Below are 27,751 nucleotides of genomic sequence, written 5' to 3' on the forward strand. Positions count from 1 at the left end.
TGACTCGGAGAACGTGAGGCTCGGAGATGGTGGTTGAACCGCACTTTTTGGGTAGTTGCCACACATTTACGTCCCTCGTCAAGGGTATTTTGGTGTGTATTTTACAACCGTTGCCCATTATGTCGGTGAAAAAGGTTGCTATGACCCGGGCCCATTGATGTTTCAGCGCGGTGCGTCTATGGAGTGGGCAGGCGTTATGCTTTCATTCTACCGGCCGACTTCCGACTGGATCCCATTGCTGGAGCCATGCCTTTTCGTTGGTCATCAGAAGAGGACGTTAAATGGTCGGACCTGCGTTCATGTGGGCCAACGGCTTCGCGTCACTCCATGTTTTGTTTGTTCTCCAGTACATTAAAATGCATAAGACGGATGCATCTCGCTACGTCAGCAAAAAGTATTGTAATATTTTTTAATGGAATGTTCCACATTTGGGGATCTTGAGGGAGGCATGATATATAATGGGAATAGCTTACTTGTAACTATTGGTAGGCCTTTAAGGTTCAAGAACGACGCTAAGTATCAACATTTCAAAGTTTGTAAAAATTCGTTCCATTACGTCCTTGTTTGATGGCGTCATGGAATGGCTTTGTGGCAAAAGCAATACCTGGCATTATCTGGCAGCCAGACCTAAAGAATGCCTCGAAACACACGAAAGCTGACGCCAACCGGCCATTCTCGCTGCGGGTGCTGGGTCGGGTGGCGGTTTGGTGGGTGGTTTGTTTGTGGATTTTTTTGTCGTTGCTGGCCGTTAGAAAGGCTTGTTGAACTGTTGAACGTACGTAACCTAGCGATCGCCAGTTATTAGGGCAGATTATTAATATCAAAACAACGATATCCTGTGCTGCTGCTACTGCTGCTACGGCGTTGATGATTTTGCCAATACTGTATTGTCGATCTATCCTTCCCCGCAGTGCTGTACTCCTGACATTGATATCGTGTGATGCGTACGGTAGTTACTTTATTTATCGTTTGTAACTGGAAATGCGGTGTCAATTGCGAAAATTAATAATTTGTGACGTTGCTGTGGATTGATTGCAAAAGCTTTCTTCCTATTGCCATGGTGACGATGGTAAGGTTGGGCTACCAATATTTTGTGTGCTTAGGAGTATTTATGCAATTACTAGTTAACTCGTATATAACCACTTGTGGTGCAATCACTTTTCTTGCTGTTGATAGTCCTTCTGCTCATTGTCAAATAGGTTGTACCCAGCCATTCATGGAATCATGAGTTGCTCATCATCATAAGTTGCTCAATCATAATCATCTCATAGGCTTGACATAGAGTAGTCAACCAATGTGGTACATTGTGTAATCGCGAGTCAACAGCGTAATTGTGGCACTACCTCAGTGCTGTACTGTGGCCTGGTATAATGATGAACGATATGGTTTTTGTACCGCAATTCCCTGTTGCTTTGATAATAAATTTACCATGAAAAGATGGGTCAAGCGTGCACCCAAGACAATTTTGCCAAGCCGTATCATGTGAGCCTATATATATAGATATAGATATAGATATAGATATAGATATAGATACAGATATAGATATATAGATATATATATATATATATATATATATATATATATATATATATATATATATAGGCTGGGAATATGCAATATATACACTGGGAATGTGCAATATACTCATATATATATATATATATATATATGTATATATATAGAGAGAGCCTATATATACTGGGCATGTGCAATAATGAGCTGCGTGCACCAGCTCCTGCTGCCTAAATGAATTGCTGAAATAATTAAATACAATGAATTAATTGTTTGCTGTAATACCTCAATAGGTTTAAAATGTTGGCAAGATCATAATGAAGTACCAAATTGCCTTTGCGCACCCCTGCAACATAGGTGCTAGAGTTTCTCTTAGTTTGCCGGCACTGCCTTGTCATGTTCAAACACAAACATAAAGGTAAAGGCATGTATCGATATATCGCAATGTATTGGGAGTCACTGTAGACTTAAAGAATACCAAAATGATGTTCTCTCTCAGAAGTATAAACCTCGCACACACACTCCCCATCACATCAACATCATTGCAAGCCACTGACACACACCACCAATGATGACACTGTTTTGTCAAATAAGTGCGATTTCACACTTGCGCAGCTCGCGGGACCATCAAATTTCAGGTTTTCTCGCAATTTCCGCACAGATTTTCGGGTGCAACACCGCATTTTACCGTGAGCTCCCCTCAAAACAAAGTCATGGTAATGGTTATGTTTGGTGATGGTAATGGCAATGTTGCGGGGTTTCATGGTAATGCGGCCCAAGAGGTTGTACTTGTAGAATAAAATCTTTTGTTTAAGATCTAGATTTGGCCAACAATATGTACAAAATATTTAGTAAAATATGTGTCTGAAATTACGGTAATGTTTCCCTAATTTTATGAAGTCTGACTAACCCACAAACCCGTGCAAGGTTCTGTACTCCGGTACACAAGGCGCCAGCCGAGCTTTCTGTAAGAAATACGCCAAAAGAAGAAGAAACAAAACACTGGCGTGAGAAAAAAGACAGATTTGCCGTCGCGTCTTCTTTTATTGTAACATTAGGAAAGATGCCCGTTTTTGGGTGCCGTACTTTTCTGCGGACAGTGGTGTTCTTTTTTATAGCATTGACCTATGGCCTAAAAATAAAGAAAAATGCCCCGTTCACGACGAGTGCCGTGCAACCCGAAAGTGCTCACGCTTACGTTCCCGACACGCATTTAGTAGCGAAATCTTGCCAACAGCCAATCATCTTCCACACATTTTATCACACGTGCCGCATCATCGCTTTTGCGAATGTATCAGCGGCCATGCAGTTGTGACCATAACCAGAAAGCAGCCTGTCGTGTGACCGCGATCGCATGACGTTTCTTTGGCATCATTAATGCCAAGGTGACTTTGAAGTAGACTCCCAATAAACCCTTTCGCCCTTTTGCGGGCGTGCAACTCAGGAACCAGCGGGTTTTGGGTCTTAAAGATGGCATGACCGTGAACTGCGTGAAAAGAGCCTACCGCGTTAGCTGCTCAGGTGCCCCAAGGGATCAGTTTTCAATCACCGTGTCAGCCGCGTTCCATGCCCTGAGGCCGAGGTCGAGGCTAAGACTGAGACTTAGAGGAAACCAGTTATAATTAGCAAAAGGTAGGAGTAGGACTATAAAGGGGCATATGTCGTTTAGTCAAAGAGTGATGAATCATTGGAGTGGGCCGCTAAACGAAGTTGTAGAGGTCCTTCTCTAACAACACCCAAAAATCGTTTGGACAAGTTCAATCGGTCTAGGGGCTTATTTATTGCTAAATTCAGGCAGGCCAGGTGGTAAGAGTAGTGACGAGAGTGTGTGGGGAATGAGGTACGCCAGCCTGGATGGGCCACTGCAGCTCTTTGTTGGCCTGATGTCTTTATGTCCATTTGACTTCATGTCTTGAATGCCGCCTGACCTGTGGCGTATTAAAATTTGAATGGCGTTGTTCTTGTGCCATGCATGCCTGAATCGCCTTGAGCTAGTCTGTGCGAAATGTTCTCTACCATCTTCACGAACATGTAACTTAGAAACGAGAGGGTTTTAAGTTTAAAGAGGAGCAGGGCTGTAAACTGCACCGAATGAACTTTAAAATGGCCATTTCAGCACAGAACCGCATACAAATGTGCAACACTCAAATAAACTTTTAGTTGAATGTCATCGCCGACAGCTTGCAAGTGATTGCCTGCCAGCTGAAACTATCGCGCTGGGATAGTTTCAGGCAATTCAGTCCGCGTGCCCTCACATCAATACTGAAACCAACGAAAGTTTACCATTAAGTAAATATAACTGCGTGCGGCTTAGAGGCGACGGCCTGGTGATCGAATCTATCCCCTGGATGACCCTTATATTTCTGCTGATGGATCACTGTTAGTCGCACATCATGGCTTAAGAACAGTTAGCATGTCTTGATACCGCCACTGTAACTTATACAGCTTAACTGTTAGTTAATAATCATTGCCTAGCATTCGTAATTAACTACCTGATAGCTGAAACCGCGTGTTCATCATTCCAGGATGGTAGGGATGTATCATGTGAGAAACGCATCAATCAAATATGCTCGCATCTTGCGATGCCGCACTATATTTTAAGATACTAAAAATATAGTTAGAATTTCAACTATCCGGCTATCAGTATCGCCCTAGCATCCCGTCAGAGTTGCAAATTGTTATGCAAAACTTTTGCTTTTTCAGTCTGACAGTGGCGTGGGTGTGACGACTGGGGATCCAGGAGGGACAGAGGCCACTGCCTATTGGAGAGAAAACGTCTAGGTATGAGGTTCACCGTGCGACGGGCAGGGTGAAAGGCCTGCACCAGCAATGCTCGGCCTCTTACCTCAAACCCGCTGTCCTCATAATAACAGGAAGCCCCAGATGAATCCTTGACATTTTCAATCCAACAACCTCGTTTGACCTCTGAAGCTGTGGTTTGGGTATCGGCTGGGCTTTTTAACGATATAACCAGCGACGCCCTCCATGGTAGATCCTCAGAAAAGGCAGCACAGCACGTTGAAAAACGACGATTGGTTACCTTTTTCAAGCCAGTCAGCTTCTCACGACGCAAACACAGCCAACGGCAGCCCACAGCCCTGCATTGAAACCAATTCATTACTGCACGGCGAGCATTCGAGCCCATCTGTCTCAACACGCGCCCGGGTGGCCGCCTAGATACCCTTCGCCCGGGTGGGAGGGGGTCAATATGACCCCCCAGAGACATCGGGAACTAAGAAAGCTAGAAACACCAATGTCACCGGGTCTGTTGACCTGTACATGAACTCACTTAGAACAAAGTTTCAGATTCCTAGGTCATGACATTCGGGTCAAAAAAGGTCAAAAAAGTCAAGTTCCAGGTTGATCTCCAAAGCGCCCCCAAAACTTCGATAACCGTTTCTAAGCAAAAGGTCAAATTATTACTCAAGGTCAGTGACCTTTTTGACCTTTTGGAGGTCAAGGTGACCAAAATAATTCAAGTTTTGCATTTGACTAAGCGACAAGGAGTACGCTATGCAGTATTCCTAAAACAAAATGTTGACCTGGGTCATTTTAGGTTAATGACCTATTTTGACCTTTAAGAAGTTCATGGAAGATGCATAATGCGGTTTCTGCAATCAATAAACTCGAAATGAGCACCATAAACTACCCCATACAGCAAGCCTTAGAGTAACAAAACAGTTTGGTTTTGACCTTGGTGTGACCTTCATGCCTGACCTTAAGTCAATCTAATTTGCTCATTCCACTGTTGTGTTGCCTAAGAAATCATCCCAGAGGATGCTAGTACGTTGTTCGATCATATACGCTCCGTTGTTGGATCAGATTAACGGATTCCCTAGAAATAGTCTTCGATGAAGCCAGAGTCTAACTTTGACCTGCCGTAGGTCAGCGACCTTGCAAGGTATACCTACATTTTTGATTCCAAACGAACCGCCATTCAATTGTCTACAGCTATGAAAAATTTGAAAACCGCGCGCGCGCCGTTCGGAAACCATTCTGGAAAAATCTTAGGGGGGTCAATTTGAACCCCGCCCGAGCGCGTGTTAAATGGCACGGCAATTTAAAAGGACACGTGTCAAATTGATTACGTTCGTCGCAAGATGCTGTGGTCAGCCACGATTCTTACGACCAGTAAAAAGCCCAGTTATTTGGTATTTTATACTGTTATGCATGTGAAGCGGCTTGGTGGAAAAATCCGTTAAAAAGCGCTGATCTGAGAGGTAATGGAAGAGCAGCGTGTCACCGCTGATCTGTGACTTAAGCACCAATGTACTATAGTTTGTAGTGTATTTCTGTCACCAGCTAAAAATCATCCAAATAAAAGCAACTTAGTTTGGCATCATTTTATAGCTCAACTTACTCATAAAGCGAACGATCAATTCTTGGACATGTGCTCTGCACAAGCTCTCGCTGCAAGCTTTAACTAGTATATCATAGGCCTATGCTAAGTCTTGACTTGTGTCTAAATGGGATCGTCTGTTGTAATATCGTCTCATCTGTTGTAATTTGTTCCATATTTGCAATTTGGCCATCACTTCGCTCGCACGTGCCCATTTCTGTGACCATCTATATCCAGTAAATCTGAAACCTTTTCAACGCTCCTAAAGAGCAAGAACATAAGCATGTCAGGTGTTGCCAATTTTACGGGCTTGAAAGGTTTTTTTGATGGCCATTTTCAGCTCGTTACAGGAAGATTGAACATAAGAAGCCGTGGCCGGAGGTTCAATCGCTGGAAATAACTTGTCTCTCAATAATTTGTGGAATCTGGAAACATTGCAAGTGAATTCAAATGCTTAATTCGGTGTTGGCATCTGGTTGTAAATCTATGCCAGGAGTGCTCTCAATTCGGTGTAGTTTTCAACATCAGCAGGAAATTGCAGCCAGGTTCGTTCACTCATAGAGATAATTTTGAACAGCAAAGGTCTTGGGATGGAAGTGGAGTTGAGTTTCGTCTTACTGGAATGGTTTGTTATAATGTGGTTTAGCCTGTTGTAATTTGCTTCCATCTTTGCAATTTTGTCACTAATTGGCTCCCAAAAGCGACTGTCTTGTCACCGACCGTATCCGGTAAATTGAACTTTTTTCACCCCTGTGGCGGGTTTTGAATATCTTTACGGTGGCGTTGTGGATAGCTGGGTGACCTTGAAATAGTACTTCCGTTAATTCTGCGCATCTTCACGTGTGTGTAGCTCAGAAACTAGAGTTTCCTAGGTATTGAGATGGGCTATTAAGGACCACCTCACTGCTGCACAATGAAATCAGGCCATTTTTTGTTACATTTGCGCTGTTATTCTAGGGTTTTCAGTGAACTATTTCCTTAAAGTGATCTAATCTATGTAATCTGGCTTGCTGGCATGTTATGCCAAGGGTTTTTGGTTTCTAGTGCTCTTACTGTAAAAGTGAGAATGTGACTTTTTCATAAGTGTGATGGGTCTTGCAGCACGACCTGGTTTTTGAATGTTTTTTGAACGTAAAGAATGGGAGAAGATGCATAAATGTCCTCCTGAAAACGTCTTCACAGCAAACGTATGGCGCAAAACTCGGCCAAACGCCCACAGGTTGTTACGGGTCAGACGTGGTTACGTTGGCAACCTGAAACATCGTATATCTAAATCCGACAACCCGCCATAACTCACGAGTCTGTCAGGCCAAGCACGGAAGCTCATCGCAAACGTTTCATCCACGCTTTGGAGCGCATGTGGCCCAATAGTTACAATCCTAATTGTCGCGCGACTTTTCTGTGCGTAACAGCCATGATCTATAGCTTGATATCTCAGGTATGTCCTCACTACCCACCTCAGTGGTATCCCACTAGGTGGGATACCACTGAGGTAAGGTGACACATGGGCCAAGCAAAGGTGAGCTGGGACAATCAATAGAAGGTTGATTGGATATTTAACTTTGCGAAAATTCTGGGCAGTGGATTAAAACAATAATTTACGTGCGACTTTCCCGCTTTGAGACATCGACCCTCCTGATTTACAGGGCCATGGGTGGGAAACTGATGTCACGAGTGGGAAACCTATTCTCCATGGACTTAAACCTCGCCCACCACACCTATGCCGGATGGGCCAAGATGAATGGTGACATCTATCAAGTTAAGATGGGCGTCCTGCACCAACGATCCCGATTTGATCCGAGAAGCCTTCAGCCGACGTGAGCTCAATCTCTCAATCGCAATATTCTATCTTGTTCTGATTCTGAAGTGGCGTTACAAGGCCAGTCGTTAGTGCGAACCGGAGCGCCGCACCCCCACCGACCCCGCCCCATCCCCCCTACCCAGTGACCCGCTGACCTTGATCGCAACTCAGTGTAAGACAAGTGCAGCTCTGATTGTAGGCTGACGTGGGTAGGTGTTGTGGTGGACCTGCGTGGGAAGCTCTGACTGGTTTGACGTGGGCCTAGGTGTATAACTAGTGAGCTTGCAATGAATACGTCGTAGATAACTAGAACGTACATACAACGTGTATGCATGCATTTGTCGCCGCTTGCACTTGAGACGATTATGTCAAAGCAAAGTTGAACGATTTGCGTTCGAGAAAATAAAGTCATAACATAACAAGTTAGTCTAGTATTACGCAGCGTTTTCCATGTCCCGATCTTCGACGCACTGAGGTGAGACGACCAAGACCGACCCGCTCATTTCCTATGATCCAGGTCCAGGTGCACACAGAATATGCTGTGACGCGAAAAATAAAGCCCCACCAAACGGTACCTCATGTATCGCATCGCATATTATCAGCCATCATCATAGTGTTGTTTTGATTCATGATCGGCACGAGCAAGTCATGCCATGCGGTATCTCGACTGAACAACCAGAGAGACCTTGAGTGCGGGTATGCTATGCACGCGATTCGTGTCAGGCCCGCGACGACCTCAGGCATTTTATCACCAGTTAGAAATAAAATGTTAAATTATGCCGAAAAGGTTTTGGCTATACACCTCCCAAAGCCTGGCCTGTGATTGGCCCAAGTATGAGACGGTTACCACCCATCACCAATGCCTTTCTTGTTCGGTAATGAAAGAGTGTTCCACATTTGTAAAGGGTTTTGAAATGGAAGAGCCATCTTGAAGGTCATTCGGTGCGGTTCACAGCCCTGCCCTTATTAAGACCTGGCAAAATATTGAGTTCTATTTAAATGAGATTGTCTGTCGCAATATGGTTTGACCTGTTGCAGTTGCTGCAGTTTCACTTTTTTCCGTCATCAGTTTGCTCGCAAGTGTCAATTTCTGTCACCAATCATATGCAGTGAATCGGAAATGTTCACCCCTGGGAAAGAGCAATACCAAAGTATACCTGGTGTTCCCAATTTTACGGGCTTGAAAAGTTTGTATACTGTTGATTTTCAGGTCGTTCCAAGAATGATAGGCATATAAAACTGTTGTCGGATGCTCAGTCCCTGGAAATATCTGGTCTTTCAATAATTTGCAGTGTCCGAAACATTGAAACTAATATTTAAATACTTAATTCAGATATGACATCTGGTTTTAGACCTATAGCAGGAATGGTGTCACTTACCTTTGGTTTTTCACATCAGCAGAATCTTGCTACAAAGTCCGTGTATCCACAGTCGATACTTTTAATAGGCAATGTTTTGGAATGAAATGGAGTATGAAATGCACACTCAATGGAACACGTTTAGAGTCTGCACCCATGAACGCCTATTTTACTTCGTATCTTACCTATAGATCTATAAGAAAGTGGTACGTTGTTTTCAGTTATCCGAGTGCTTACAGATCCACTGAAAACCTATCAGTGAACAGTAATCCCCTGGGATAAAAATGACCATTCCTGTCGACGCGCCCGAAAACACCAAAAACAAGAACGTAATCCTTCCTGTGAGCGGTTGGTGTGGAATGTGCCGAACAAAGTGCGCCTGGCTAAGCTCCGTGATCGGGGTCATTCGGTAAACATGCGTCAAAGCATAACTGCTCGTCAGTATGACGCTGTAAATAGTGATGAGCAACGACATAAGGTCCCTCTCCAGCCGTGTTGCAGCCGGTCATGGCGCAGCGATTTCAAGGCCACTAGGTGGAGCCCAGATTGGCGGTAGTCTGGTCGGGCAGTCTAATGTTTGCACTGCATTAGAGGAGCACCGTCAAGTGTGGTCGAAAAGATGTACCTCTGGCTGGTGCTCGTCTTGGCAGCTGTCCTGCTGTGGGCCTGGAGGTCAACCAAGCGACCGGCCTGGAGTCCACACGGTGAGTGAACGTGAGGCCCACGTAACGAATTGCGTGCTGGAATACTTGCCATGTTCGTGTCAACGTTTGTCTTGCGTTTAGATGACGCCACGTACAATTAACAGGCGTCCGAAAAGAGCGGTCTATGCGTCTAAGCCTCTGTCTAAATTCAGACCTAAGCCAACAAAACATTAACAAACATAAAGATGCACGCTTTGAGTTTGACATGTTTGCGTAAAATTCCCCTGCACCCGCATTTAAGTGATTAGAGCTGCCAACTGAGAGATTCAGAAAACCCGAGCGGCCCGGCAGCCCGATTGAACGGGTCTAAAAAACCGGCAATGGCGCAGACATGCAAATTTTCCGAAACGGGTTGTCCGATCGCCTTAAAACCTGCTCCAATCGATTCCGTGCCGTGCGGTGGGTCATGGGGAGACAATATTGAGATCTGACCTGAGGTCGAGCACCGAAAACATGAAAAGACAACATAACATGCAAATCCAGACAACTTAGATCTCAGAGCTTTCTGGACCGATGACTGTGAAACTCACCATTGGATGCCCCATACCTGGCTCTCTGTTTGCAGTTCCAAATTTGGTGACCCTTGGTCAGGTTAAAAATCGTCAAATTTCACAAAGCCCAAAATTCTTGCTTGTAGACACCTCATAGCTCAGAACCTACCCAGTCGATCACTGCCAAAACTTCACCGATGCATGCCCCATACCTGATGCCCTGTTTGCAGTTCCGAATTTGGTAACCATAGGTCAGGTCAAAATCCGTCAAATTTTACAAAGTCCAAAATTACTTCGTGTAGTCAATTATAGTCCTGAATAAATTATACTGGTAGCTGCCAAACCTTACCACTCAGAACGCCATCTACCCTAATTCTCTGTTGAAGCTGGAAGTGTGGTGCCACTTATAATTGTCTTCTCTTTGTGTCCCCCCCCCCAAAAAAAATACACCTGCAGCTTGGTTGGGCTGGCCTTATGAGGTTGAATTTCTCCGTAGTAGTGGTGTTGTGCTGAAAATCATGCGCTGAATTGTGCTTGGTGTCACCACGATTAACGCCTCTGCTGAGGAGTTATTCAATCTCATAAGGCCAGCCTAGCCAAGCTGCACATTTGCTTGGGAGCAAGCATAAAGGAAAGACATAATTATAAGTGGTACCATGCTTGCAGTTTTCGCAAAGAATTTGGGTAGATGGCGTATAGAATGGTAAGGTCTGACAGTTATCGGCGTGGTAGATTTTTAGTTTTAAGAAGTCTGCAACCAACAATTTTGGACATTGCGAAAATTGACTACCTTTGACCTGATCTAAGGTCACCAAATTTGAAACTGGAGCAGGAAATTAGATATGGCGCATTCAATGGTGAAGGTTTTGGAAGTGATCGGTTCGGTAGGTTCCGAGCTATAAGTTGCCTGCAGACAAGAAGTTTGGACTTGGTGAAATTTGATGACTGTTGTTGGCTGACCAAGGGGCACCAAATTTGAGTTGCGAGAGGGAATCGGGCATGGGGCATCCAATGGTAAGAGTTTCACAGTGATCGGCCCAGTAAGCTCTGAGGTCTGAGTTATCTGCATTTGCATGTAAAGTTTTCCCTTCACTTTTTCGAGGTATTTGACCTCAAGTCACTTCTCCATATTGTCCCCTATGACTCACCTTATCGCGCGGAATCGATGGATGAAGGTTTCAAGGCGATCGGACGAGCTGTTTCAGAAAACTTGTAGATCGGCGTCATAGGCCGGTTTTTTTACCCTGCCGCCCGAGTTTCAATTCATCCGGTTCTACTCGGAATTAACGAGCGAGTATAATGCTATGCTCTTTGGCATACATTTTAATGGATTACCCAAACGTGAGAGATGATGCATATTGTGCATGCAGGAACTCCAAAAAAGGTGAATAAATAAGCAAACAACTAACAAACATTCGGGAATCTGAAAGGGAGTGAACCAGATGTGTAACGGCTTTCAGCTGAAATGACCACCTCGAAGACCTTTTGATGCAGTCCACAGCCCTGCCCGTCTTAACACCTAAACTCCTTTAGTTTCTGAGCTACACACCGCGAAAAAGCCGGCATTTCGGTGCGAGTATTTCATGGTAACCTTGGCATTCGTGACGTCATAATACCGTTACCAACATCCTGCCTTTCCAGAGCCCATGCGGCGAGCAAGGCGGAGAAAAGCGTAATAGGCGAGTCGTTCACATCTGCCGTTCGTGGGCACGATTTCGAAATATGATGACCGTCAACTGGCTCTCAATCAAGGTTGCGCAAGGTACGATCACCTTACCAAACAATGACGTATCGAGGAGCATATTTACTACAAAAAATGGAGTCGTTTAGGGCAGTCTTTCGTCTTGAAAGCTTATCGATAGTTTAGGTCAGCTTGTTTCATCATATCTGGTGCTGACTTTAATAGTTTTAAGTGTGACACATTCCCTTTAAAATATGTACCACATTCGTATGGATTTCCAACTGAAATGGCCCTTTCGATGACCGTTCGGCACAGTGCACAGCCCTGTCCGCCTGAGAACCTAAAATCTTCTAGTTCCTGATCTATACGCCCACAAAGACGTGAAGGCTTTTGTGAACACTTTTTCAAGGTCATTCTGGCATACTTAACACCATGGAAACGTCATTCAAATTCTGCGACCCGATTGGTCATGCAGCGTTTCAGCTAAAATGGGCGCCCATCGGCTCCCAGTCGACTGGGAGCCGATGGGCGCCCATTTTAGCTGGAAGTCGTACTCATGAACGCCAGTAGGGAACGGCTTGACGATTATACTCCTCTTGGTCTTGAACGCTGCATGACCAGTCGGGTCGCAGAATTTCAATGACGTTTTCATGGTGTTAAGTATGCCGGAATGATCAGACCGTGCAAGTTTTAACCACGATTCGCGTCTTGTGCTACACAAGATAAGAAGTTGGACGTAGTTCCTAAGCAATACTATCATTTGGAAATAAGACTGGTGATCGAATAGCTTATGAATAGTGCTATAAGAGAAGCACATGAATACAAGTGAAGCAGTTTATTTCATAAATGAATATGCAAGAACACTACGATAAAGGGACAAAACACAAGCACAGCACGATATGTAGATTAGCAAAGACACAGCACAGCGAGAGACCACCCGTCGGAAAATATAAGTTCTACAGTCAAGTGCTAGTGTCGCAATGTCGCACGCGCAGTTTGACAGAACCTCAACGTCACACAAATATTTCACGCTACAGTGACACACTGTCGCGTTGAGGTGCATGTTTTTAAAGCAGAGAATTTTGTTTAGAGTAATTTTCATCGTTCCTTGCACAACATTGATTGAGTGGCGATTGGCGGTCATTTTATATGTAAATCGTGCTCACGAACATCTAACGTGAACATCCCGACAATAATATTTTCTTGACCTTGACCGCCGCGTGATTTATGGAATGGCAGAAGAGAAGAAAAAGTGTCGTTTCTGCCACGGACGAAGCTTGGAACAGTCTAAATCGTCATCTGGATCTAAACTTATCAGAAACCTTTGCAATATAATTCCACATACGATCAACGAAAAAAAAGAATTGAAATGCTGTGCGGCATGCCCATTGCATATTTTTGTTTCGGGAGTTTTATTTGGGCTTAAGTGGCATTTTCTGAAATGAAACACTGAATGATGGTTGGGACTAATCTATCAGAGTTATCAGGTAATGACACACTTGACATGATTAGCCCTAGAGACGAGCAGTTTCCTATTCAGTTTGGGGTGGGGGTAGGGCCTGTGGAACCTAACCAGGGATGTAGTTTCCCATTTGTATTGGTCGTGTAATTTATCCTCCTTATTTAAGGGTCATTTCTTAAGGTACTTCGCACCAAAACTGATCTTGGTTACCTATGCCCCCGCTCCCAGCCTTGAAAGGAAAGTGCGTCAAATCTGGGGGAAACCTGATTTGATTGCATTTCGGGGGCAGGCTCAGTCTTTTTCTGCTTCCTCCCCTCCCCCTCGCCCGTATGTATTTTAAAAAGATGCATCCATTTAGTCCCACCTTATGCAATAGCGTGATTTTAGAAGTACCAGGGAACAACGCACCTTTTGGTTTTGCAACATCATCGTGCAATCCGTCGAAGGCATTTGCGACCATCACTATCTCCGCGTAACATCTGTGCAGGCCCAGCACTTTATGATATGATCCCAATTAGTTGGTGCCAAACTGATGTAATATTGGTATCAGCAAATGCAAAAGGCATTTTTGAACATTAGCGCCTTCACTTAGCTCTTTATACCATATTATAACAGTGAAAAACGCTTCATCTCAGGCCTGTGCATCGGTTAGTTGGCTAAGTATAAAGTGTTGTGGGCAGCGTGAAAGGCCTACACCAGTAATGCCCGACCTTTACCTTAAAACCGTTGTTCCTCATAGTAGCAGGGAGCCACGGATGAACCATTGCAATGTTCCCTCCACTATCCTCCGTTGACCTCCGAAGCTGCGGTTTAGGTATCCACAAACAACAAGCCTCCTAGACGGGCAGGGCTTTTCAACGTTGTTATCAGACACTTCCTCCATGGTAGATCCTTAGAAAACTCCGCACAGCACCTAAAAAAACTGACGATTGTATATGTTTTTTCGAGCCAGTTAATTTCTATCCGACATAAAGACAATCAACAGCAGCCCACAGCCCTGAAGACTTATATTGAAATGATTCGAGTACTGCGTGGCGAGCTGTCTCAAATGGCACGACGCTTTAAAACGCCGCACGGCAGTTTGATCACGTTTGTCGCAAGGTGTTGTCGCCAGCCACGATTCCTACGATTAGCAAAATGCCTAGTTGATTGGTATTTTATGCTGTTCAGTGTGTGTGAAGTGACTTGGCTGAACAATCCGTGAAAAGTGCTGATCTGAGAGGCATTGGAAGAGCAATGTGTCACCACTTATATGTTACGTCGGCACTGATTTTTTCATCCCTGTGGAAGGATTTGAATGGTCTCATGATAGCGTCATTAATGCCTGGATTACCTTAACATAATCTCCCCGAAAAGTGCACGTCTTCGCGAGCTTGGCGATCTGTAGCTCAATATCTCAGGTATTCCCTCACTACCCACCTGAGTGGTATCCCACTATAGGATGCAAATTGGTCAAACAAAGGTGAAGTGGAACCGTCAATAGAAGGTTGATTGTGTGATCAACCATGCGAAAACTCGGGGTAGTGGACTAAGACAAAAATGTATGTGGAATTTTCCCGTTTTGAGACATCAATCCTCCTCATTTACAGGGCCACCACTGGTTCCATGGGTGGGAAATCTGCTCTCCGTGGACTTGAAGCATGCCCACCACACTTATGCCGCATGGGCCAAGATGTACGGTGACATCTATTATGTCAAGATGGGCGTCCTGCACCAGGTTGTGATCAGCGATCCCGACTTGATCCGAGAAGCCTTCAGCCGACCTGAGCTCAGCGGCCGACCCGACACTGAGTTCTTCAAGTTCGTAGTACGAGGAAAGGGGCTGATTTCTTCTCAGGGTGAGCTGTGGCAGAAGTCAAAACTTCTCACGCTTCATCACCTGCGCAACTTGGGCATGGGAAAGTCCGAACTGGAGGAGTACATGCACTATCAGATCACCAGTTACATGGACGAGATTCTGGCCCCGAATTGCGGCTCTGAGCTTGCCTTTGACTCATCTCTGAACGTCGCCGTGGTCAACATCATCTGGAAGCTGGTTGCGTCGGAGGAGCTGAGCTTCACCGACACCACGGTCCTGAACACTATCAATAAACTTTCAGAAGGTACTGACATTGCCCTGCGCTTGGAAATTCTTGATGCCGTTCCATGGCTAAGCAACGTGCTGGCAAGCTTTGTTTTCAACAGGGCAAAGGTCGAGAAGGAATTTGACAATTTACTGGAGGACGCATTCATGCCCTCGATCAAACAACATAGGGACGATCTTGACGTGTCCAGTGAGCCTCGTGACTATATGGAGGCTATGCTTCAAGAGCAGCGCAAGCGACCGGACCTGCTAACCGACTGGCACCTTGTCATCTTGGTGATGGACCTGTTTCTCGCCGGCAACGACACGACGGCTGCGACACTGCGCTGGGCATTCTGCTTCCTGTGCAACCGTCCGGAGGTGCAGCGGCGTCTGCAGGCCGAGCTGGACGGCCAGGTGGGCCGGCAGCGGCTGCCGTCCCTCTCGGACAGGTCGCGTCTTCCGTACGTCGAGGCCGTGCTGCTGGAGACGCAGAGACTGGCCGACATCACACCCCTGCTCGTGATGCACCAGTCAATGGCGCCTGTCGATGTCGGCCGATACCGGCTGCCAGCCGGCGTCCAGGTCATGGCCAACGTGCACAGTGCGCATCGCAGCGAGCGTCTGTTCCCCGAGCCGCTGCAGTTCCGGCCCGAGCGTTTCCTGGACGCCGACGGCAATTTCCAGCCGGATAAGAACGTCATGCCGTTCTCAGTGGGCAAGAGACGGTGTGTGGGCGAGAGTGTGGCGCGGGCAGAGCTGTTCCTCTTCCTTGCATGCTTCATGCAAACCTTTACCTTTCATTGGCCAGAAGGGTTCACACACGACTTCGACGAAGACCCAGCACACTCGTTCCTTCGCGAACCCAAACCGTACAAGCTCATCCCGGAAAGGCGCTGAAGCACAGGAACGGAGAGGGACAGGGGGCAGCTGCCTTCCCCACCCGAAAATACGGGGCACACGCGCGCGCGTTTGCACGCTATGGTACCTGTGATCTTTGAGCACCACACGCACGTGGGGGATTAGTGATTCCTGAGAGACCTTTGAACCTTGTTTCTGTTGACTTCATCGGAACTGCACTTCCAAATCTCAGTAACCATTACATTTAGCGCAATGACTATCCGTCACAAAACCTCATTACTTGCGCTAACGCTGACTGTTTACATTGCCTGTAACTTGGATGGGCTGCCGGTAGTTGACATTTAATAGGCGGCGACGAGCAATACTAGCCCGCGCCGGTAAATCCCTGAAGGGCATGCACATGTGTTGAAGTGGAATGGCATCCGACCATTTTTTTACTTGCGATCGTTCAGGTTATAAATGCGTCGCCGCTCTTTTTTGTGTTCTCTTTTGTTTGTTGGAGGGGGATGTAAACGCAATATTTTATCTTGTTCTGATTCTGAAGTGGCGTTACAAGGCCAGTCGTTGGAGCGAACCGGAGCGCCGCACCCCCACCGACCCCGCTCCATCCCCCCCCCCCCCCACCCAGTGACCTGCTGACCTTGATTACAACTCAAAGTGTAAGACTAGTGCAGCTCTGATTGTAGGCTGACGTAGGTAGGTGTTGTGATGGCCCTGTGTGGGAAGCTCTGACTGGTTTGACGTGGCCTAGATGTAGGACTAATGAGCTTGCAATGAATGAGTCGTAGATGACTAATATGTACATACAACGTGTATGTATGCATTTGTCGCCGCTTGCACTTGAGATGATTATGTCAAAGCAAAGTTGAACGATTTGCGTTCGAGAAAATAAAGTCATAACATAAAGATTCAGTCTAGTATTATGCAGCGTTTCTCATGTCCCCGATCTTCGACGCACTAAGGTGAGACGACCATGACCCAGCCGCTCTTTTTTATGGTCCAGTTCCAAATGCACGCAGAATATACTGTGACGCGAAAAACATAACACCACCAAAGAGTGCCTTATTTATCGGATACGTGCACGTTTCTGTTATGGCGCGTTCAAACCGCAGACATCGCACATCATCAACCATCATCACTGTGTTGTTTTGATTCACTGTCGGCACGAGCAAGTCATACCATGCGGTATCTCGGCTGAACAGCCCGAGAGACATTTAGTGTGAGCATGCGTCGCACGTGATTCATGTCAGGCCCGCGACGATCTGATGCACTTAATTACCAGTTACGAATGAAATGTTAAATTAAGCCGAAAAGTCTTGGCTATGCAGCTCCCAAAGCCTGGCCTGTGATTGGCCCAAGTATCAGGCGGTTGCCACTCATCACCAATGCCTTTCTTATTCAGTAATGAAAGAGTGTTCCACATTTGTAGGGAGTTTTGAAATGGAAGAGCCATCTTGAAGGTCATTCGGCGGGGTTCACAGCCCTGCCCTTATTAAGGCCTGGCAAAGTACTGAGTTCTGTCTAAATGAGATTGTTCGTCGCAATATAAGTTAATCTGTTGCAGTTGTTCCCGTTTGACAATTTTGCCATCAGTTTGCTCGCAAAAGTGTCCATTTTTGTCGGAAACTTGTTGACCTCTGGCAAAGACCAATAACAAAGTGTACGTGGTGCTCCAGATTTTACGGGTTTGAAAAGCCTTTGTAATGTCGATTTTGGGCTCGTTCCATGAAGGGTTAACATATAAAACTGTTGTTGGAGGCTCAGCCCCTGGACATAACTTGTCTTTCAATAATTCGTAGCATCCGGAAACATTGAAACTGATATTTGAATACTTAATTCAGATATGGCATCTGGTTTTAGAACTATACCAGGAATATTATTACTTTATTATGGTTTCCCACATCAGCAGGACCTTGCTACAAAGTTTGTGTATTCATATTTAATACTTTTAATAGGAAATGTCCTCGAATGAAATGGGGTGGGAAATGCACACTCAATGCAACACGTTTAGAGCCTGCAATCATGAACGCCTATTGTACTTCGTATCTTACCTATAGATCTATAGGACCGTGCTACGACGTTCTGAGTGACCCGAATATTTACAAATCTACTGAATACCTATCAGCGAACAGTAATCCCCTGGGATAAAAATGACCATTTCAGTCGACGCGCCTGACAGCACCAACAAACAAGAACAGCAATCCTTTCTGTGAGCGGCTGGTGTGGAATGTGCCGAACTAGGTGCGCCTGGCTACGCCCCTCAATCAGGGCAGACGTCATTCGGTAAGCATGCGTCCAAACATAAATGCTGGTCCGTATGACGCTGCAAATAGTGAGGAGCAGCGACATAACAGCCACTCGCCAGCCGGGTTGCAGCCCGTCAGGGTGCACCGATTTCAAGACCGCTAGGCGGAGTCGAGATTGGCGGTAGTCCGGCTGCGCAGTCTACTGTTTGCACTGTGTTAGAGGAACACCGTCAAGTGCGGTCGAAAAGATGTACCTCTGGCTGGTGCTCGTCCTGGCAGCTGTCCTGCTGTGGGCCTGGAGGTCAACCAGGCGACCGGCCTGGAGTCCACACGGTGAGTGAACGTGAGGCCCACGTAACGAATTGCGTGCTGGATTACTTGCCATGTTCGTGTCAACGTTTGTGTTGCGTTTAGATGACGCCACGTACAATTAACAGGCGTCCGAAAAGAGCAGTGTGTGCGTCTAAACCTCTGTCTAAATCCAGACCTAAGCCAACAAAGTCTTAGCAAGCATAAATATGCGCGCTTTGAGTTCGATAGCTTTGCGTAAAATTCCCCTGCCCCTGCATTTAAGTGACTAGAGTTGCCATTTGAGAGATTCTGGAAACCTAGCGGCCCAGTAGCCCGATTGGAAGGGCCTAAAAAACCGGCAATACGCAGACACGCAAATTTTCCGAAACGGCTCGTCCGATCGCTTTAAAACCTGTTCCGATAGATTCCGTGCCGTGCGGTGAGTCATGGGGAGACAATATCGAGATCTGACCTGAGGTCAAGCACCGAAAATGTGAAGGGAAAACTTTACATGCAAATGCAGACAGCTTAGATCTCAGAGCTTACGGGACCCATGACTGTGGGACTTTCACCACTGCATGCCCCATACCTGACTCTCTGTTTGCAGTTCCAAATTTGATGACCCTAGGTCAGGTTAAAGGTCGTCAAATTTCACAAAATCCGAAATTCTTTCTTGCAGATACCTCATAGCTCAAAACCTACCGAGTCGATCACTGCCAAACCTTCACCGATGCATGCCCCACACCTGATTCCCTGTTTGCGGTTCCAAATTTGGTAACCCTGGGTCAGGTCAAAATCCGTCAAATTTCACAAAGTCTGAATTTGCTTCGTGCAGTCAATTATAGCTCTGAATCTATCACGCGGGTAGCTGCCAAACCTTACCACTCAGAACGCCATCTACCCTAATTCTCTGTTGAAAATTGCAGTATGGTGCCACTTATAATTGTCTTTCTCTTTGTGTTCGTCCCCCCCCCCAAAAAAAAACATGTGCAGCTTGATTGGGCTGGCCTTATGAGATTGAATTTCTCCGTAGTGGAGGTGTGCTGAACATCATGCTCTGAGCTTGGTGTCACCACGATTAACGCCTCCGCTGAGGAGTTATTCAACCTCATAAGGCCAGCCCAACCAAGCTGCACTTTTTCTTGGGAACAAGGATAAAGGAAAGACATAATTATAAGCGGTACCATGCTTATAGTTTTTGCAAAGACTTTGGGATTGACTTTGGAAAAGACTTTGGGTAGACGGCGTGCAGAATGGTAAGGTTTGACAGTCATGGGCGTGATAGATTTTGAGCTTTAAGTGGTCCACAAGCAGCAATTTTGGACATTGTGAAAATTGACTACTCTTGACCTGATATAGGGTCACCAAATTTGAATTAAGAGAGGGGATCAGGCATGGGCTATCCAATGGGGAAGGTTTTACGGCGATCGGTCCAGTAAGCTCTGAGATCTGAGATGTCTGCATTTGCATGTAAATTTTTCCCTTCACGTTTTCGAGGTGTTTGACCTCAGGTCACATATCCATTTTGTCCCCCATGACTCACCTTATCGCACGTAATCGATTGATGAAGGTTCCAAGGCGGTTGGACGAGCCGCTTCGGAAAACTTGCGTGTCTGCGTCATATGCCGGTTTTTTCAGATCCTGCCGTCCGAATTCAAATTCATCCGGCCATACTCGGAATTTTCGAGCGACTAGAATGTTATACTCTTTGGCATATATTTAAATGGATTACCCATACGTGAGAGATGATGTGTATTGTGCATGCAGGAACTTCAACAAAGGTATATAAATAACCAAACAACTAACAAACATTCGGAAACCTGGAAGGGAGTGATCCCGATGTGTAAGGGTTTTCAACCGAAATGGCCTCCTTAAAGACCTTTTGATGCAGTTCACAGCCCTGCCCGTCTTAACACCTAAACTCTTTTGGTTTTTGAGTTACACACCGCGAAAATGGAGAGAATTTCGGAGACAGTACTTCTGGATCACCTTGGCATTCGTGACGTCACAATACCGTCACCAACATCCTGCCTTTCCATAGCCCATGCGGCGAGCAAGGCGGAGAAAAGTGTAATATTGGAGTCGTTCACATCTGGCGTTCGTGAGCACGATTTCGAGATCACGTTATCAAACAATGACGTATCGGGGAGCATATTTACTACAAAAAAGTGGCGTCGTCTTGAACAGTCTTTCCTCTTAAAAGTTTACCGATAATTTAAGTCAGATTGTTTCATCATATCTGATGCTGTATTTGATATTTTCAAATGTGACACATTCCCTTTAAAAGATGTGCCGCATTTGTATGGGTTTTCAACTGAAATGAACCTTTTGAAGACCGTTCGGTTCAGTCCACAGCCCTGTCCGCCTGAGGACCTAAAATCCTCTGGTTTCGGATCTATACATCCACAAAGACGTGAAGACTCTTTGTGAAAACTTTTCCAAGGTCATTCCGGCATACCTAACACCATGGAAACGTCATTCAAATTCGGCGACCCGATTGGTCATGCAGCGTTCAAGACCAAGAGGAGTGTAATCGTCAAGCCGCTCCTTTCTGGCGTTCATGAGTACGACTTCCAACTAAAATGGGCGCCCATCGGCTGTCAGTCGATGTTGACCAGGCTGTGCAAGTTTTAATACCGATTCGCGTCTTGTGCTACACAAGATAAGAAGTTGGACGTAGTTCCTAAGCAATACTATCATTTGGAAATAAGATTAGTAGTTGAATATCTTATTAATAGCGCTATAACCGAGCACATGAATACAAGTGATTCCCTTAATTTCATAAATGAATATGCAAGAACACTACGATGAAGGGCCAATACACAAGCACAGCACGATATGTAGATTAGCAAAGACACAGCACAGCGAGAGACCACCCGTCGGAAAATATAAGTTCTACAGTCAAGTGCTAGTGTCGCAATGTCGCACGCGCAGTTTGACAGAACCTCAACGTTACACAAATATTTCATGCTGCAGTGACACATTGACGTGTTGAGGTACATGTTTTTAAAGCAGACAAATGTTGTTCAGAGTAATTTTCATCGTGCCATGCACAACACTGATCGAAAGCCGATTGGCTTTCGATCAGTGTGGCTTTCGATCATTGGCTTTGGCAAATTTGATTTTTATAACCTATGCCCGTGCTCCCAGCTTTCAAAGGAGAGTGCGTCGAATCTGGGGGAAAACTGATTTAATTGCACTTCAGAGGCAGGGTCTGTGTTTTTCTGCTTCCTCCGCCCTCCCCCTCACCCGTATGTATTTTTTGGTTGTGTGGCGTCATCGTGCGATCCGTCGAAAGTATTTGCGACCATCACTATCTTCGCGTAACATTGGTGCAGGCCACGCGCTTCATGACGTGATCCCAATTAGTCCTTGCCAAACCCGTGTAATATTGGTATCAGCAAGTACAAACGGAATTTTTGAACATCATCGCCTTCATTTAGCTCTATATACCATATAATGACAGTGAAAGGCGTTCGATCTCAGGCCTGGGCACCGGTTAGTTCGCTAAGTATTAAGTGTGACGGGCATTGTGAAAGCCTATATCAGCGATGCTCGGCCTTTTGCCTTTAAGCCGCTGTTCCTCATAGAAGCAGGGAGCCCCAGATGAATCCTTGAAATGTTCGCTCCAGTATCCTCCGTTGACCTCTGAAGCTGCGGAATGGGCCTCCACAAACAACAAGCCTCCTAGATCGGCTGGGCTTTTTTACTCTATTACCAGCGACTCCCTCCATGGTAAATCCTTAGACGTGGGCGTAGGAACGTTTCAAAAGTGGGGGGCCGAGCTCAGAGTGTACTTCAGGAACTTTTTCTGGAAAGCGTGCCCGATGACCGGGCGGGTGGAGGGTGGTAGGGATGGAGATTGTTATCGCTCTTTATTCAAATGTCATGGCTGCTATGCTAGCTATGCATCTAGAGCTGTTCATCACTGGTGCACAATCTTGCCAATTCGACTCATTTGCCATTTGGCAAGTAAGGCTATCCAGCTTCCCTAGGTTATTCGTCCATTATCTTTCCTGGGCAGACGAAATTCCACGAGCGGGTAGGCATTTTGGGTCATTAAGGAAGCATTTGCCTCCACAGTGTAGATGCCAAAATACGGGATGCATATAAGCTGGTGAAAATTTTGAAACTGGATCGATGGCTCACAGTGCGCCAGATTGTTCATGCGCCTTCATTTCACTGACAGCCTTTCAAGAAATAAGACTTGTCGCAGCATTTCAGGCGGAAACCAATTCGGTAGCTTGAGACTGGTAGAAACAATGTGACAAAATCCATAAAACTGGAGATTCTCTTTTAAGAATCAAGCCACAAAATAAGGCACATCTCTCATATGTTCTGACTGCTGACTGACTGTGAGCTGATCGTGTGGCTACTTTTTTGCATACTTTTGGACCAGCGTTACTTCTACATGGTGTATGAAACATGTGTTGGACACCAGCAACAGTATTTTTCCCGAATTATCTTCCCTTATACCACACCATCGCAGGCCTTCTGACCCGCGCAGCTAGCCCCGGATCAGCTCAGGGACCCTCATTGACGCAACAACATCCCTGATCACCGCAGGCAGTCCGATAGTTCTCACATAGACTCGAGTTTCATGTTTTTTTTGTGTCCTTCAGAGATATTGAGTTCTTCCTGATTGTAGTTTGCAGATGAAATGGGGTTCATTATTTGTATTTTCATGGCTAGCCCATGTTCGTCTTATAATGCTCAAGGTCCTGTCAGAGTTGATAACAGATAAGAAAACTGCGTAATATGGTGCTGAACATGCGTGCTCGCAAGTCATAGCAATAACAGCCTCGACGCCCGGCGTTGCAGTGTCCAGGCCGTGCTTCCCGGGTCTTGTGGCTGTAACGCTAAGTGATGGCCAATGAGGAAACGAAAAAGGTCACGCATCTTAAGGGAGATGGCTGGTGAATTAAGTAAATCGGCATGCATGTTTAATGCAGTGCAAAAGTAAGCCAAATGCAACCTCAATCCGTAAAGTTTTAAGTAAAGGCAGTTAACATTGCTGCCCCCCCACCTTGAAAAGTGGGGGGGCCGTGCCCTCTGCCCCCCCCCCCCCCCCCCCGGTTCCCATGCCTATGTCCTTAGAAAACGACGCACAGCACCTTAAAAAAACTGACGATTGTCTATGTTTTTTTTTCAAGCCAGTCAACTTCTAACGACACGAAGGCAATGAGCAGCAGCCCACAGCCCTGCAGCCTTGTATTGAAATCATTTCAGTATTATGTGGCGAGCATTCGAGCAGCACTGCGTGGCGAGCTGTCTCAAATGACACGACGTTTTAAAATGCCGCGTGGCAAATTGATTACGTTCGTCGCAAGATGCTGTGGCCAGCCACGATTTCTACGACTAACAAAATGCCTAGTTAATTCGTAGTTTGTGCTGTTTAGTGTGTGTGAAATGACTTGGCTGAAAAATCCGTGAAAAGCACTGATCTGAGAGGCATTGGAAGAGCAATGTGCCACCACTTACCTGTCACGTCGGCACTAACATAGTTTAGTTTGTAGCATATTTCTATCACCTGCAAACTGCTCTCTTGATTAAACCTACTATGTTTGACACAATTTTGTGGCTCAACTTGCTCATGCAGCGAAAAGTCACCGCTTCGACATGTGCCCTACTCAAGCTCACCCAGCAAGCGTTAGCTAGTACAGACCAATACAAAGCATCCCAAGCATGCTTTGGGTTTCGTTTAACTAAAAAGGTTTGTTTTAATATCATCTGGTCTGTTGAAATTTAATTCCATCTTGGCAATTTTGTCGCTAATTAGATCGGAAAAGTGTCCGTCTTGTCAGCGACCATATCCGGTAAATCTAAAGATTTTCTTCATCTCTATAGAAGGATTTTAATGGTCTCACGATGGCGTCGCTACTTCCTGGGTGGCCTTAACATAATCTCCCAGAACAGTGCACATCTTCGCGGGCTTGGGAATCTGTAGCTCAGTATCTCAGGTATTCCTCACTACCCACCTCAGTGGTATCCCACTATGGGATGCAAATTGGTCAAACAAAGGTGAAGTGGAACCATCAATAGAAGGTCGATTGTGTGATCAACCATGCGAAAATTTGGGGAAGTGAACTAAAACCATAATTTATGTGCGACTTTTCCGTTTTGAGACATCGACCCTCCTGTTTTACAGGGCCACCACTGATGCCATGGGTAGGAAACCTGTTCTCCATGGACTTGAAGCACGCCCACCACACCTATGCCGGATGGGCCAAGATGTATGGTGATATCTATCATGTCAAGATGGGCGTCCTGCACCAGGTTGTGATCAGCGATCCCGACTTGATCCGAGAGGCCTTCAGCCGACCTGAGCTCAGCAGTCGACCTGACACTGAGTTCTTCAAGTTCGTAGGGAGAGGAATGGGGCTTGTTTCTTCTCAGGGTGAGCTATGACAGAAATCAAGACGTCTCACGCTTCATCACCTGCGCAACTTGGGCATGGGAAAGTCCAAGCTGGAAGAGTACATGCATGGGCAGATCACCAGTTACATGGACGAGATTCTGGCGCCGAATTGCGGCTCTGAGCTTACTTTTGACTCATCTCTGAACATCGCCGTGGTCAACATCATCTGGAAGCTGGTCGCGTCGGAGGAGCTGAGCCTCACAGACACCAAGGTCGTGAACACTATCAATAAACTGACAGAAGGCGCCGACATCGCCCAGCGCATGGACATTCTTGATACCGCTCCATGGCTTTGCAACGTGCTGCCAAGCTTTGTTTTCAACAGGGCAAAGATCGAGAAGGAATTTGACAACTTAGTAGAAGACGCATTCATGCCCTCCATCAAACAACATAGGGATGATCTTGACGTGTCCAGTGAGCCTCGTGACTATATTGAGGCTATGCTTCAAGAGCAGCGGAAACGACCGGACCTGCTGACCGACTGGCACCTGCTCATCCCGGTGATGGACCTGTTTCTCGCCGGCAACGACACGACAGCTACCACGCTGCGCTGGGCATTCTGCTTCCTGTGCAGCCGCCCGGAGGTGCAGCGGCGTCTGCAGGCCGAACTGGACGGCCAGGTGGGCCGGCAGCGGCTGCCGTCCCTCTCGGACAGGTCGCGTCTTCCGTACGTCGAGGCCGTGCTGCTGGAGACGCAGCGACTGGCCGACATCGCACCCCTGCTCCTGATGCACCAGTCGATGGCGCCTGTTGATGTTGGACGATACCGGCTGCCACCCGGCGTCCAGATCATCGCTAACGTGCACAGCGTACACCACAGCGAACGGCTGTTCCCCGAGCCGCTGCAGTTCCGCCCCGAGCGTTTCCTGGACGCCGACGGCAAGTTCCAGCCGGACAAGAACGTCATGCCGTTCTCAGTGGGCAAGAGGCAGTGTATGGGCGAGAGCATGGCGCGAGCAGAGCTGTTTCTCTTCCTTACCTGTTTCGTGCAGGCCTTCACCTTCCACTGGCCAGAAGGATTCACCCACGACTTGGGCGAAGACCCGGCAGGCTCCTTCCTTCGCAATCCCAAACCATACAAGCTCATCTCGGAAAGGCGCTGAGGCGCAGGGACGTCGAGGGGCAGGGAAGCGGCTGCCCTCGCCATCCCAAAATTCGGGGCACACGCGCGCAATTGTTTGTGCGCTATGATACATTTGATCCTTGCGCGCCACGAAGGGCTGCCACCCACACGTGGGAAATTAGTGAATCCTGGAAGACGTATGAAACGATGCCCTTTCATTTGATTGCATGAGGGGGACTTTTTCAACTTTCAGTGACCAACACTTTTAGCGCAATGACTGTCCGTTACCAAAACGGGTTGCATGCACTAACGCTGACGTTTTAGATTCCCTACAACTTAGATAAGCTGTTGGTGGGTGTTATATTTGATACGCCGCGACGATTAACACCAGTCCGCGCCGGCGAGAATCTGAGGGACGTGCACATGTGAAGAATTTAAGCGGCAGGCCACCATTTTTATCCTTACGACACTTCAGAACATAAATGTGGGTCCGCTTAATTTTGAGTTTGGTTTTGTTTTTTGATAGGGATGTCAACGCAATATTATATCTTATTTTGTTTCCGAAGTGGCGTCACAGGGCAAATCGTCCGAGCTCGCTGGCTCACCGTACGCCCACGGACCCCGCCCCTCCCCTCTGCCCAGTGACCCGCTGATATTGATCGAAACTCAACTTGTAACTCAAATTGTAAGACAACGGTTCTGATTGTGAGCTGACGTGGGTAGGTGTTGTGGACTGACGTGGGTAGCACCGACTGGTTTGACGTGGGCGTAGGTGTAGAACTAATGAGCTTGCAATGAATGAGTCACAGATAACTAGTATGTAAGTACAGTGTGTATGTATGTTTTTGTTGCCGCTTGCGTTTAAAATGATTATCGTGGAACGGAAATTCAATGATTTGCTTTCGAGAAAATAAAGCCATGATACAAAAAGTCAGTCTAGTTTTCTGCAGCGTTTTTATATCCCGATCTTCCACATACTAAGATGAGACAAAAAGACCCACACGCGCCTTTGTTGTGATCCAGAGCGAAATGGGCTTAAAATATAGTGTGACGCAAAAATAAAACCCCACCAAAGGGTGCCTCCTTTATCGCATAGTTGCACGCTCCCACTATGGCACGTCAAAGCCGCAGACATCGCGTAGCATCACCTATCATCATTGTGTTGTTTTGATTCATGACCGGCATGAGCAAGTCATGCCATGCGGTATTTCGGCTGAACAACCAGAGGAAACCACCTCGAGTGCAGGCATGCATTGCACGCGATTCATGTCAGACCCGCCATGACGTGAAACACTTTATTTGCAATTACGCATAAAATGTGAGATTACGCCAAAAATGCATTGGGTGCACTGCTCCTTGTGCCCGGCCTGTGGTTGGCCAAAGGATGAGATGTTTGCCATTCATCATTAATGCCTCTCTTATTCAGTCATCATAGAGGGTCTTCCACATTTGTGTGGGTCGT

General features: G+C 46.4%; 1 protein-coding gene and 1 pseudogene across 1 annotated transcript; both read left to right on the top strand.

The window, feature by feature from the left end:
• Positions 1-9,571: 9,571 nt before the first annotated feature.
• On the top strand, positions 9,572-16,441 carry LOC119105675 (cytochrome P450 2L1). The gene is made up of 2 exons (XM_037229145.1): positions 9,572-9,714; positions 14,938-16,441. Exons 1-2 carry the CDS (start codon positions 9,630-9,632, stop codon positions 16,308-16,310), a joined length of 1,458 nt encoding a protein of 485 aa, XP_037085040.1. The 5' UTR covers positions 9,572-9,629; the 3' UTR covers positions 16,311-16,441.
• A 2,178-nt stretch (positions 16,442-18,619) lies between these two features.
• Positions 18,620-27,512, top strand: LOC119109852 (cytochrome P450 2L1-like; annotated as a pseudogene).
• Positions 27,513-27,751: the final 239 nt, after the last annotated feature.

Source organism: Pollicipes pollicipes, unplaced genomic scaffold (assembly GCF_011947565.3).
Source record: "Pollicipes pollicipes isolate AB1234 unplaced genomic scaffold, Ppol_2.1 Scaffold_2555;HRSCAF=2994_pilon_pilon_pilon, whole genome shotgun sequence".
Classification (NCBI taxonomy): Eukaryota; Metazoa; Arthropoda; class Thecostraca; order Pollicipedomorpha; family Pollicipedidae; genus Pollicipes; species Pollicipes pollicipes.